This window comes from Habropoda laboriosa, unplaced genomic scaffold (genome assembly GCF_001263275.1).
Source record: "Habropoda laboriosa isolate 0110345459 unplaced genomic scaffold, ASM126327v1 scaffold72, whole genome shotgun sequence".
Classification (NCBI taxonomy): Eukaryota; Metazoa; Arthropoda; class Insecta; order Hymenoptera; family Apidae; genus Habropoda; species Habropoda laboriosa.
The window spans coordinates 722,039-735,209 of NW_017100188.1; the positions used below are offsets into that span (position 1 = coordinate 722,039).

General features: G+C 38.3%; 2 protein-coding genes across 2 annotated transcripts in view; one reads left to right on the forward strand and one right to left on the reverse strand.

Annotated features, from left to right (window-relative positions):
• The window catches only part of LOC108579757 (neutral ceramidase), a 48,263-nt gene that overhangs the window by 15,158 nt on the left and 19,934 nt on the right, over positions 1 to 13,171 (reverse strand). The window lies entirely within an intron of this gene.
• LOC108579758 (cuticle protein 19-like) overlaps positions 8,053 to 13,171 on the forward strand; it is a 6,638-nt gene continuing 1,519 nt past the window's right edge. The window contains exons 1-2 of the mRNA XM_017943366.1: positions 8,053 to 8,095; positions 11,206 to 11,480. Of these exons, the coding sequence (XP_017798855.1) occupies positions 8,089 to 8,095; positions 11,206 to 11,480 (282 nt within the window). The 5' untranslated portion in view covers positions 8,053 to 8,088. The remainder of the gene's footprint in view (positions 8,096 to 11,205; positions 11,481 to 13,171) is intronic.

The following is a 13,171-nucleotide window of genomic DNA, read 5'->3' on the forward strand; positions in this document are numbered from 1 at the left end:
GATTTCCAAAAATATTTACAGTAATAATGAAACAATTCTTAAGCAGAAAAACATAGTGTTTACTATGCTAAACACGACTGTCTTACACGCGTTCGCTATTAATGTCCGTAAAATCGAAGCGTGGATTAGGTTACTAAATTCAGAAATTAAGAATTTTCAACACTGATTTACTCCACGGTAAAGCTTGTAGATTTAACCTTTCTATACAAACAAAAAAGAAGAAAATCGGAATCTCTCAAAATCTTTGAAAACGATCACCGAATTACTTGAAACCGAGACGTGCACAACGATCGTAAGTAAGCGCAAGAAAAAGGAGAGAAAAAAGAAATGAGAAAAAGAAATCGAAAAAAAGGCAGCTTCCTCCTCAGTTACGACACGGTTATCCAACCGAGCAAGTTTCACTCTCGTTCACCCCGGACACACGCAGCGTGTGCGTGAAATTCAAATGCAATCGCGTCAACTATTCCAAGTTCCGCCCCATCGTCCTACTGCTCTGGAATGACAAGCGCATCTACTCGTCTAGCTTCAGGAAGCAGAATTCGCGAAACGTTCGCTGTCCTTATCGTGCTGTTACGCTTTGCGAAATAACAGTGATCGGACGCGACGTAATGTCTTCTAATCTAACGTTGTCGATCTTCTCCTTTGAGAATGAATAGACTGGCTCTTTGCGTGTGGACGAAAGTTGAATGGACTCGTTACCTCGACGATGGATGAGTTCGTGTGGTAATTTGTGCTTTCATTCAGAGTCTGAGGATTTCATTTTTGAAATAATCGCAGGTGCGTTTGTTTCTCGAATTGAGAAATTGTTCAAATTATTTTCAACTTCAAATGACATGCTTTTGCTTCTTGGACAATAAATAGATATTAAATTCTGTGCATTCCTGGAAGGACCCAGGCGATGAACTTTTCAAATTACTTCGAACGATTTCATAAATCATTTTCGATTTCGAAAGAAATGTCATTTTCACGAGTATCGTGCCTTTTCACTGAAATTTAAGTTTCGAAGGTGGAAACTTCCTTTGAATTCGGTTTTTTACGCAAGCTTCAAGGAATCGAGGGAAATGCGCGTTTATTCTAACGGTTGAGTGTTCCTTGGCCACCCGAGGGAACCGAATTCAATTCCTTGGGAGCCGAATGTGGCCTCTGCCGAGCAAGACCTAGCCCCAGCAAACATTAGGTGCACCAGGGTGTGCCAAGGATACACCGAGACATTTCTTCCCCACGTTTCACGGAGTTCTCTCACGATTGTATTGAAATGCCGCTCGTAAACAATGAGTTGCATCACACACACGGTGCACGATTGACAGAGGCGTGACAGGAGGAGAGCAACGAGCTAAAGAGGAAGAAGGGAGAACCTTCGAGACGGTAGACTTTGGATTAGAGAACCTAACGCTGCTGTGAGTCGCGGTAGACGAGGAAAAAGTCACTAGGAAATGGATAGGTATCATAATGAACTTTCTGTGGGTTACCAGTGGCTCTTGTTAACTCTGAATCTTTTCTTCAAATATAGTAAGCTCGCAGGAATTAAATTATTGACGTACACTAAACAATACTTTGAAATACTGTCATTCACAAGGATATTGATTTAAACAAAAATTTCTGGGTCACTAATGACCCATGTTCATGAAACGAGCGGTAGATACTAAATTAAGAACACCATCGTAATATTAAAGCTTCTAGGAACGAGAATGTTGGTTTAAATAAAAAAACCTCCGTGGGTCACCAGTGACCCACGATATCAAAATTCACTATACCTACCAATCGCACAACCTTCCCCAACTCCAGAACTTTTGAATACTCTGAACATCGATCTTACTCAAAATCCTCCGTGGGTCACCGATGACCCGAGCTACCAAAACTCACCGCACCTACCAATTGTGCTACCTTCCACACTTCCACAACTTTCGAGTACTACAAATATCGGTCTTACCGAAAATCCTCCGTGGGTCACCGACAGGGTCTTCCGGTTTCCGTGAAAAATACGGGGCCTCTTGCAGGAAGCGGAGAATCCGATCGTGGATCGCCAGAAATCGTTCGATACCGGAAATTGGCCGCGAGAAGGCCGTTACGATCCGGTCGTGGGAGTGCACGATCTTTTTCCGCGATCGTTTCTTTCTGTCGTTTCGGGTTCGCCAGACATACTAAGCAGCGTCGCGACGTGAACGCGGCGGCGGCGAACGTAAAACCGTGTCGGCGCATTAGCCGTCTATCTGTTCACTTTGGCATTACGGTCACGAGGCAACCTTTCACGGTTTCACGGCTGTTAGAATCGTAACACGGGGACGCGTTTTGGGCCTCTTCCAGCTTCGCGACAGCCATTATGGCCTCCGCTTTAGAATCGGAAGGGGAGCGTTTGCTTTCACTTCTGTTGAGTACGTGACAAATATTAGACGGACTTCTGTATTGACTTTTGTGAATGGGAATGTCTCGTTTGAAATTATGCTGATGATTACAATAGTGGCCTAACTTGTATTTCACTTATTTCATTTCTTTCACGCGTACTGAAAGACACTTTCTTTTTCAACAGCATTAGATGATTAGATTTTTCAAGTTTCAGTTTTAAAAATAGTTTCAAATTATACTAATTTAGAATTAATCTCGTCAATTTTTTAACGTTTCTAGATTTTTCTTTTCATTTCCGATTGAACTGTGTACTTCATTTTTACTATTACACTTAAAATGATCAAAGAGGAAATGTCTTTTCGTTAACTCGTGAGAAAATCCAGCTTGGACAAATAGGTTAATGTCAGCTGACGGTCTTGCAGACCATCGGTCCTTTCCTCGCTGTGAGTAATATTAACGTCAAACGTAGCTATTAAACGCAATTGTATAAGCGTCTTTTACGAAAGTGTTATACTACCTCCACTTTCAACAGCTTGCTTTAAGTGAATCAGGCTATTTCGTTGAATTATGATACCATTGGTAGCACCATGCTCTGTGGTCTCTTTCGTCAGAGAAAAATATGCGAATCCTGTCATTGTCACCGGACGGAAGAAAGTGGATTTTTATCATTTTAAGAGAACGAAAACGACCGAGTTCTGTCACGAACAACTGGTCCATTATACAAATTTCACGCCGGCGACAATTTTAATCCATTCAAAAATTTTTAGAAATTTCTTTCATACACCAAAAGAGAGATTAACCGTTCAATTTTATTCACACGCATTGAGCTCTTCTTTCAATAAAGATAAGCAGAAATTCTTCTTTTAAACGATCAAATTAAGTTGGATTACTTTCTCGAGAGGGATTAGCGAATCCCTCCATTAGTCGTAGAAATGAAACTTCGCGTTTAGGTATTAAAGAGGCGTTAAAAGAGCGCCTTTTGAGAGACGTCGTTCATAGAATAACTCGAGTAACAGGTACTTTTCTTTAATGTCCCTTTCACACGGTCTGACCATGGGCATTATCTACTTTAACAGGCCGTAAAACACGTCCTCTGCTACGCAAGGTCCTCCTTCGGAATCGAGCCACTTCCAACTGCTCCCCTTTAGCGAGGAAAAAAAGAGAGATCGACACTGTTCCGGAGGTTTGAAGGATTCTTGGCGTCTAATGGGATTACCTGACTATTTGGCAACCGCAACTGTATTACTTAAGCTGATTTTTTTTCAAACCTGTTGATTCTATCCTTAAAAGAGAGCGATCCAAGAGACATTTATGTAAGCGTTACGTGGTTACATTTGGAAACTTGGGCAAATTACATTTCACGGGCGAAAAAGCGTTGTTACATATCATTTTCGGTCCGTAATTTACAATAGTTGTCGGTACTTCTTACGATTGAAATTGTAAGAATTTTTAAAAATGATTTGACGATGCAGATAGAGAATTTTGGTCATTTGTAGTACCATTTCAGAGTTAGAATTGTTTTTGCATTCGTTAATGTATCGTGAATTCAGGAACTCGTTAGAGATTCAGAATTTCAACCTTAATTTACTATAGTCATCTCGATTTTCTACGGTTGGAATTCCAAAAATTGAGAAAACATTATTTTACAGATATGCACAGACACAGATTTTTGGCCGTTCAAAGAGTGTTTTCATAACTGGAATTTCTCTTGAACAGGACAGTGTATAGTGAAGTGAATGTAGGCTCAGAATTCGAAGCAAAATCGTAAGAAATTCAGGGGAATTCGAAATGAAAATTCGAACGAAAAATTACCAAACGTCTTTGCATATACGAAAATTCAAGGTTAGGTGAATTCGTGAAAATCGTTTCGTTGTTTGAGAAATGGATCTCCGACAAATTATCCGAAGATTCGGAGATACTTTATTAAACTTCTCGCGAGTGGAGCGGTCATTCTGAACATCTGAATTCAAAACGGATGAATCGTACATGAGAAGAGGGATCTATATCTTTATGCCAGTTTGATCTCGATCTCGTCCGCGTTCCAGCGAAGTTTTATCTTAATTCACGAATCGCTTCACGACCAGCTGAATACCAAGTCGTCTCTCAACTTACTCGCTTTTTGAATCTGAATTGCTGCGGCTTATTTCATTCTCCTCGACGCAGAGCACTGGTAAAAAAACATACGCAAAAAAAATTGGAATAATTCCTTGACGAAAGGATTTTAATTTTAGCTTCGCAAAATGCAACTGCTATTTTTGCAGAAAAGAAGAACGTGAAAAATTGAAGGAATATTTTAATTCTAAATTTAGAGAATAACACTACTATTCCAGGAAATATTAAAAAAAAAAAAACAAAAACAGAAACGGGTAGATTAATAAAATCGTTAGTGAAAATCATTTTAGCTCCTATTTTGTTCACTTACAAAACAAGGTAGTTGTAAAACTTTATAATTTGAGTATTTCTTAAAACCACGAAATTGATAAAATTGTTACTAAAAATCATAATTGTTCCTCGATTAATCTTCCACTTCGTTCACTCTTCTTCGTTAACGCAAGAAACGTTGGAAAGTACGAGTAATCATCGTTAAATTTACGATTCGAGCATTTTTTAACAACGTTTTGCGTAATAAATGTGAAAAGAGAGTAGTGAAGCTGTAAACACGAACAAAATCATAATTATCCAGCGATTAAGCTTCTATTTTATTCACTGCTCTTCGCTAACACGCGTACAAAGGAAGAGAACCACAAGGATTCAGTTTCTGGCCGTCGTTGCAATGAAATTTTAATTACACTTCTTCCGAAAGCATTCCTCATCGTAAAACGCGCGTTAAAGTTTCTCCTTCTGTCTTTGAACGGAAAAGCCGCTTGTTTTCCCCTATATCACGCGCTCTTGACCGACATAGTTGGTGGCAATAAACGAGCGAAATCGTCGTTTTGCATAACGCCTACACGCGGCCCGTTTCCGCGATTATGCGCGCGTCTAACGTGCAAGAAAACAGCGGCACTCGTTCGTGTAGGCAAACGAGCTTTGTCTTGGCCACTTATTACATCATATGCAAAGTGCAATGTGGCCAACCACGCCTATTTAGGGTGAAACGAGATAATTTGCAGTTATTTGCAATTCGAGCTACTTTCTTTATGTAACAATTTCTGTTACGTCTTAAGAGAACAGATGAGAGCTTGTACGATTTTTTATGCAGTTTTATAGTAGAATGGTAGAGATTGAAATACCGAAGACTTTTTTATTTTTTGGCGTAGATAGTGAATTGACACTTTGGTAAGTAAATCGTCTCTCCCTCCAGAAAATTGAACGCAAAATTCGCGGAGTCGTTGGAATATTCAGAAAATAATTAATATTAATATTTTACAGGTGGAGCTTGAAATACCGAAGACTTTTTTATTTTTAGGCGTAGATAGTTAATTGATAATTTGGTAAGTAAATCGTCTCTGCCTCGAGAAAATTGAACGCAAAATTCGCGGAGTCGTTGGAATATTCAGAAAATAATTAATATTATATATTATTTTTTCAGTGGTGATAAGTTGGTGGAACAATTAGGACTCATCTATGCTCTAAGGAAATTACACATAAAATTCGTAAAATCATCGGAATATTAAAAGGAAAAAGGGAATAACAATATTTCATATTATATACTATTTTCGGAGACGTTTTTTCAGTTGTAACAAATTCGTAACAGAACTAAGATTCGCCTGTGCTCCAAGAAAAACACTCCTGAAAGTAATAGAAAAATAGTACCAACACGAAAAATTCCCCCTCTGGCAATTCCCACGACCCGCCACACTCTCTCACGTGTCAAACATCCTCTTTCGTTATTTTACACAAAGCTAAAAAATTCTATTTCCTTGGAAAGCAGGAAATCAACTGCCGCTGATCACTTTACTCATTCATCACAACCTCTCGCAACATCCAGAACCATTTTTAGAGAGTCTAATTTCTTCTCGTATTAGGAGCGCACCGGGTTGCGAGAAAATTCACGAAATATCTGGAGAATGTTTATTTCCCGAATCGTCAAGGAAATTGTTTGTTGTCGCGCCGAATTGCGCGAACAATTTCACACGTATAACCAAGGAAAACGAGAGATAAAGGGTCCTGCGTCATTAGCAAACATGCCTGACGATCGTATCGTGGTATACCGAAGGTGTACATGCCCCATTATCCGTGCATACTCGCGAGCTTTGTTCCTGAGCTCTCCTAAATATTACAACACTTGCCAACGTAACAGGCAACCACGCCTCTTTGCTCCTTTCCTTACCAAATTAACACGTTACTCCCTCCATTCATTTTCTCTAACTCTGTCTAACCCTTTCGCGCCTGCATCAGTTTTTTCTCCAGAATTCGTTGTTAATGTAACGATCATCGCGACTATAACGAATACTGAATTGAGATCAATTTTTATTCGAGCACTCAAATCATCAGAATATTGAAAAGAAAATTGATACAAATATTTTATTTTAATATACTTCTAATGTGACAGAATAATTGCGATGGTAGTAAAACGAAAGACTGAGTACATTTCCATGGGAACAGGCTACCGACATAATTATTATCAATAATACAATTATTAACAATCATTAACCCTTTGCACTCCCAAGTTTGCTGCATTTTCTTTCCAAAAATCCACATTATTTTAAGTATTTTATTCGAAACGTACTTCAAAGGATAGTTGGTTGTAAACAATTGCCTCACTATATGTATATGACCCTTTTTTTTTGTAACAATTGGACTTTTTTGTTACAAAAAAGGGTCATATACGTGTAACGTTGCTTATCTAAGTAAAAAAAAAATATTGCGAAATATAATGCATATTTAAATTGGCAATTTAAAAATGTGGAGTGTGATTCAACATAGGATTGATGCCGAGTCACACTCGACAAAGGAGTGCAAAGGGTTAATTATTACTGTAGGAAAGTATTTAAAAGCTGATTGATCGCCAAGTGTGCTGATGAATGAGTTATCCGAATTGACTATTGACTTTTGCAACAAAAGAACTCGGTAAATTATGTTAACCCTAGTGCGTTCTTCCGTTCGACTATACACTCAAGCTGGTTTGTGCCTTTTTTTACCCAAAGACCTCATGTGCAGCAATTTTTATTACCAGCACGCCATCGAACCTAGACGATAAACTTTCGATACAATATTAAGGAAACGTAAACTTGGCAACAGCAGAACTTATTAAAAAGATACAAAGGCGGTGGGTCACAAAAGACCCAACTATAGGATTAAACACGCCACAGCGACAAAACGTGCAAAATATTGGAAGTATTTCTAATTAAGATTCTTCATTCGTCTGTTACGTCGTATAATTGCAAAGGAAATTGGCTGACAATGAAAAATCTGAGATGATTAAAACTGGAAAATCAACTGGATGCAATACCACGAAAAAACCGACGCGACATTCGATCCTTCGTCACGCATAGCCAAGTGCCCGCGACTGACCGGAAGTGGCCGCAAGAGAACGAGCATCCTTTCGCTGTGGCACGTGGACGATCGGTCTGATCCTCGCCTCTCCTCTGTTCCTCTGAAGGGGGAAAACGAAGAGAGGAGCTTGCTTTGTCAGGTGGGGGCGGTGTGTTACGGGGGACACAAAAGTAGGAGGACGAGAAGCTTTTGCACGGGACGAAAGACGCGCCGTAGGTGGGAGATAGATATAAGGCCATCGTCTTGGAATAACGGCTATCAGTGAGTATCGCGCTGTTTTCGCATACACGGGACACACCAGCGACCACCATGCCGAAGTCTTCTTGCCCCAAATTGGAGATTTATCTTTTTACCCGGTTGTTCTCTTTACGCAAATTTTTAGTTTACTTCTGCTTCGCTTCTCTTCCTTTCAACGGAATTGTTACGTATACGTAGATTTAGTTAGGTTGGTTAGATAAACAAACGCGAATTGGTGCAGCTCCTTTTGCCCACTTTGGGACTTCAATTTTTGAGAAATTTCCACCGTATTTACTTCTCACTTTGATATAGGAGTTTATGTATATGAATATTTAGTTCAGTTGGATAATTTTGTCGGTAAACACATAGATGTGCGTTTATTTTGTCTAGTTTGGAGCTCTGTTTTTTTCAAGAAATTTCTACTCCATTTTTGCTTGTTTCTCTTTTTCATTGGAATTTATGTATATGTACATTTAGTTCGATTGGGTATAGTAAATGGACGAGTTCAGGGGAGTAATTGACTGAGAGGGAGTTTTGTGTGTAAGATACGTTCTTAGACACACTTCGGGGAAGTTTGATTAGCGAGGAGTTGATCTTTTGGATAGGCTGCTAATTCAGGTACGAGGAAGTTGTGGTTATAGTATTCTATTTGAGTATATTGATCGGTGGTACTTCGTTTTATTAGTGTTGGTAGGAATTAGACTTTTTTTTTTCTTTCGTTGACTTGGAATTACTGTGTAAACGATGAAAATTTAGTTAATCATACATTTGACGAGAGATATTTTAGTATTGACATTATATTCATTTCTGCATCGAAGTAGCAGAGTATGAAGTTTTCAATATCTTCAAAAAACTTCTAATTAAAACACATCTCATTCTTGTTCCTAACTCTGTCTTAACGATAGACAGAAAATTGCTCAGAAAAGATTGTTAACTGTAAAAGGCAGTTAGTTCCTGGCAAAAATAGTCCTTCAATATCAACTTACTTAAAGCATTATTCAAACCCCTAAAAAGAGTTACTAAACATCACCAATGCTGCATCTCTCCCAAATTATAAACATTTCTACTCCAAAAAGACACTCTATTCCAAACATAAAAAAAGGAAAAAGAAAATTCACCAAAATTCTTCAATCCGGAAAAATTCGACGCTCGCGAACGATTCAGCCGTTCAATCGCGTATTTCACGGAACGTCGACATCGAGAAGGATCCTGTTCCACGCGCCATCAAGAGGAACCCGGGCGTTCCATCGTCGTCCTTTTGTCTGTCAGACGATACGCGTTCGGTCGACGACGCGAAACCATCGGTGGAATCCACGCTTCCACACGGAAGTGGCAACCACTTCCGTGGATTCGTATTAGTTTACGGAGCAAGGTCGGCCGAGAAAGTGAAAAAGGACACTTTTCTCGGGGAGGGAAGCGCCCGTGAAGCGACACGAAAGATGAAACGCGAGAAACTTTCTCGCGACGCTCGATGACTTTCCAAGTTTCCCGTTCGTCGAACTTTCCACTGTATATCCGAAAAAACGTTTAACGACCCTGCTTCTCTGCCTTTTTTCACCTTTACTCTTGACACTTGTCAGTCGAGATAAATTGGATCGAACTGTTCTAAACGATAATTGTTCATGGTGCTCGCGCGAAGAGAGGACTTTGTCATGTGGTGTATCGTTAATCTTTTTGACACAGAGTTACTCCGAAAAATATTCGGACGTTATATCCACTTCAGACCTATTCTGTTTTAATACTTTCAATTTATAGTGCTCCATTAATTTCTGTGAAGAGATACAAGGGTGTTCTGTTTAAGAAAATCGAGGTGATCTTCCAAACTCAAAATACAAATTGTTCCAATGTACGTAAGTACTAGGGCTGCTACCAAAGTCTGAATATTCAGTGTATTCGAAAATTCGAATAATTCGGATAATTTCGAATATTCGAAGTGTTCAAAATTCGGATTCTGCCGAATGTTTCTCACATTTCAAATATTCGAATATTCAAATACCAGTAGAATTCGGACTTCAACTTCGAATAATAGAATATTGTATGAGTTGTATATCAAGTGGAATATTGGAATACTTGAAATATACCAAATATTCGACACAATTCGATATTCAAACTCTTGCAATATTCGAATTATCCGAATAAAGAATTCGATTTGGATTCGAATTGGATTTCGATGTGTGTCAGGTATCTTGGTTTATGATGGTTTATAAGTAATATGTCGGTTACATGGTTAAGTTAATGGTGGATTATAAGTTATCGATGCTATGCAGCGAAGAATTATAGTATTGGTGTGTTCCATATAATCGATGGAGCGGAGCCTGAACGCGCGATTCAAACTCGATGAAAACTTACTATATAGTTCACCTAATGACATAATTCACCCTCGTAACTTGCCGTGAAATGAGCCGATAACGATTTAAATGCATCATCCTTTGCACAACGCGCAGGAAACGGTGAATCGTTATTACGAAAGTTATGTTTGCAAAGTTTGTGCTAGCGCCACCTTATAATCCACTTAGTTTTACGAGACTTTTGATATGTAGGCCGTTCGTGAATAGAATTTTGACGAGAAGACAGGAAAAATATCATATATTCGACGGGATATTGACTTTTCTCTTTTAAAGGAAGATTGTTATCGATATTGAAAGTTGACCGAATTCGAAAATTCAAATTAGATGCGACGATTCGTATGCAAATCTGGTGGAAACTTTTCCAGGGTCATTTCTTTCGATAAAGAATTGCGATAGTAGTTGTACACGTTCTTCTGGATTGTACAGGAGACTATAGTAAACGCGATAATGTGATCGCGACGTAACTTACGAACCAAGAAAAGATATTTTTCTGCTTATTTTTAGCAAAACACTGAAAAACAGTCATTTTTCATCTTTAACAATTTGGAACTTGTGGCACACTTTTTATTTTTGCAAAATCTGGGGAACTGTGCGTAAGCACGAGTGTCTAAATTTAGCTGCAGTGACGTAACTTGCAAACTAAAAGAAGATATTTTTCCGGTTATTTTCAACAATTTTTTAAAACACTGAAAAATATTCGTTTGTACATTCTTAAGAATTTTTGAAGAAATGATTTGGAACTCCTGCCATTTTTATTCCTTTCAAATCCGGAGAATTCGGACAGATCGTTCGGCAAGGTGTGATCGAATCTTCGATTAATCTGCAATTTAATGGAAATTACAGTTTCAGATTCTGTGCCTTTTGTGCGTAACGATTACACTTAGCCACGCGGTGGTTTTAAGTGGTTACAATGGCGGCCACGGGATCTCGTACACGGATTACGAGGGTCTCGAAGGATACGCAGGAGTTGCTGGTGAATACGAAGGACACGCGGTATTACCAACAGTGGCAGTTCCGATTCACGCGGTATCCGCTGCGCCTGTTCATGTTGCAGCATCCCTGGATCATGTAGCTCATGGCTACGATCATCACGCTGATCACGATCACGATTACTACGTAAGCGATACAATTAAGGCATCCTTTCGATATTAATAACTAAGGAATCACTAAACTAAAAAGTTACTAACTCTATTTATATAAAAACAACTAGAAAGTTCCTGAATCTACATAAAAATAACTAAAAACTTCCAAATGCCTCTCTCTGAAATTTACCGACATTTCAACGAACGTTTAGAGTGGAAAGTTTAAGATTTTATGCAAAGGGAATGTTTTTTCATATGTGAAAAAATTCTTGGGCGTTGTGATTATTATTTTTCTCGTTTTGATTTCGCAAGCGAACGATTAATACTGGGATTGGTATGGAATTAATTCACCATTAGTAGATTATTCCAAGCACAGAGCTGCATATGAATGAATTAATTATCGATTATCGATTAATTAATGCACGAATGAAACGAAATGAGAATTATTTTGGCATCGATAAGCTGGTATTCGAATGGAACGGAATACTATGTAGATAATGCACAATTATATTATTATTCTTTGTACGAAAATGAAATCTTCGAAACAACGAGAAATCAATTTTCTCCACGTTTATGTCGGAGTTTATTAATCGAAGTTACATAAACTTGTTTCAAGGTGAAAATTGAATTCCTTATGGCACTATCGAATGGTACAAAGTGAAATTTCAAGATCTCCAAAGTCAAATCTCCCCCTGAAAACAATTTCTGTCATTTTCATCGAGGTAAAAATTCTCTAAAACAAATCTTGATTTCCATCGAAATAAAAGTCTTCTGAAAAAGACAGATCTTGATTTCCTTTAAGATAAAGTTTAAAATGCATAGAAAACACAGTAATTTTGAAACTTAAAAGTTAAAGTGAATTCTAATAGAAACAAATAAAAATTAGAATTTATTTTTGACAAGGAAGAAAGTGCGGGTATTTCGCCTAATTGGAACCAGTTACCATTGATGCTTTAAAAGAAATCGAAAGAAATTCGACGACGATCTTTAATTTCGAAATGTTCACCCTCTGAGACCTGAGCAAATTTTCTTTGATTTTCGTTTGAAAGTGAACATCTCAGCATTGAAGACGTTTATGCATTATATAAAGTGTACTTTCTAGCAGTGTATTTCATTTGTTTCGGTCAAAAGTTTGAGCGAGTGCCAGTGACCGTTCAGGTACCAAAAGGGTTAACTATGAAACGATTTGCATTTGGAAGCGCGTGTTGCATCCAGTCGTAAATAGTTTAAACCGCGAGGCGTGACTACCTCGCCTCTATGTTAATTGAAATTCCTGGCTGTGAAAAGTGGTGCTTGGCATAAGAACGCCTTCCGCGATGTATCTCATTGTCGCGGCTGTTTCCGCGACGCTTTCTCGCGACGACGACCACTCGTTAAGATCGTCTGAATGTCCCTCGACTACGTTCTACGTGCTCGCCGTGTGGAAAATCGGTTACGAAATTTTCTCCTGCTCGAAATATGCGGCCAACCACCTCGGAGAAATTTTACATAAACTGCTTTTTCTATTCGAGTTAATATTTTTTTAACTTTGACAGGTTTTTATGAATTGTTTATTGGAAAACTGGAGAAGATAGAAATTTTTGGATCGAATCTGTTTTAAAGAAAATCCAGCTTCTTTAAACGTTTAGTAAATTGTTTATTGTCGTATAGAATGTAATTTAAACTTTTGATTTAGCTGTATCTTCAGAAAATCTTACTAATTTATTTGCAAATATTTTTTCCAAC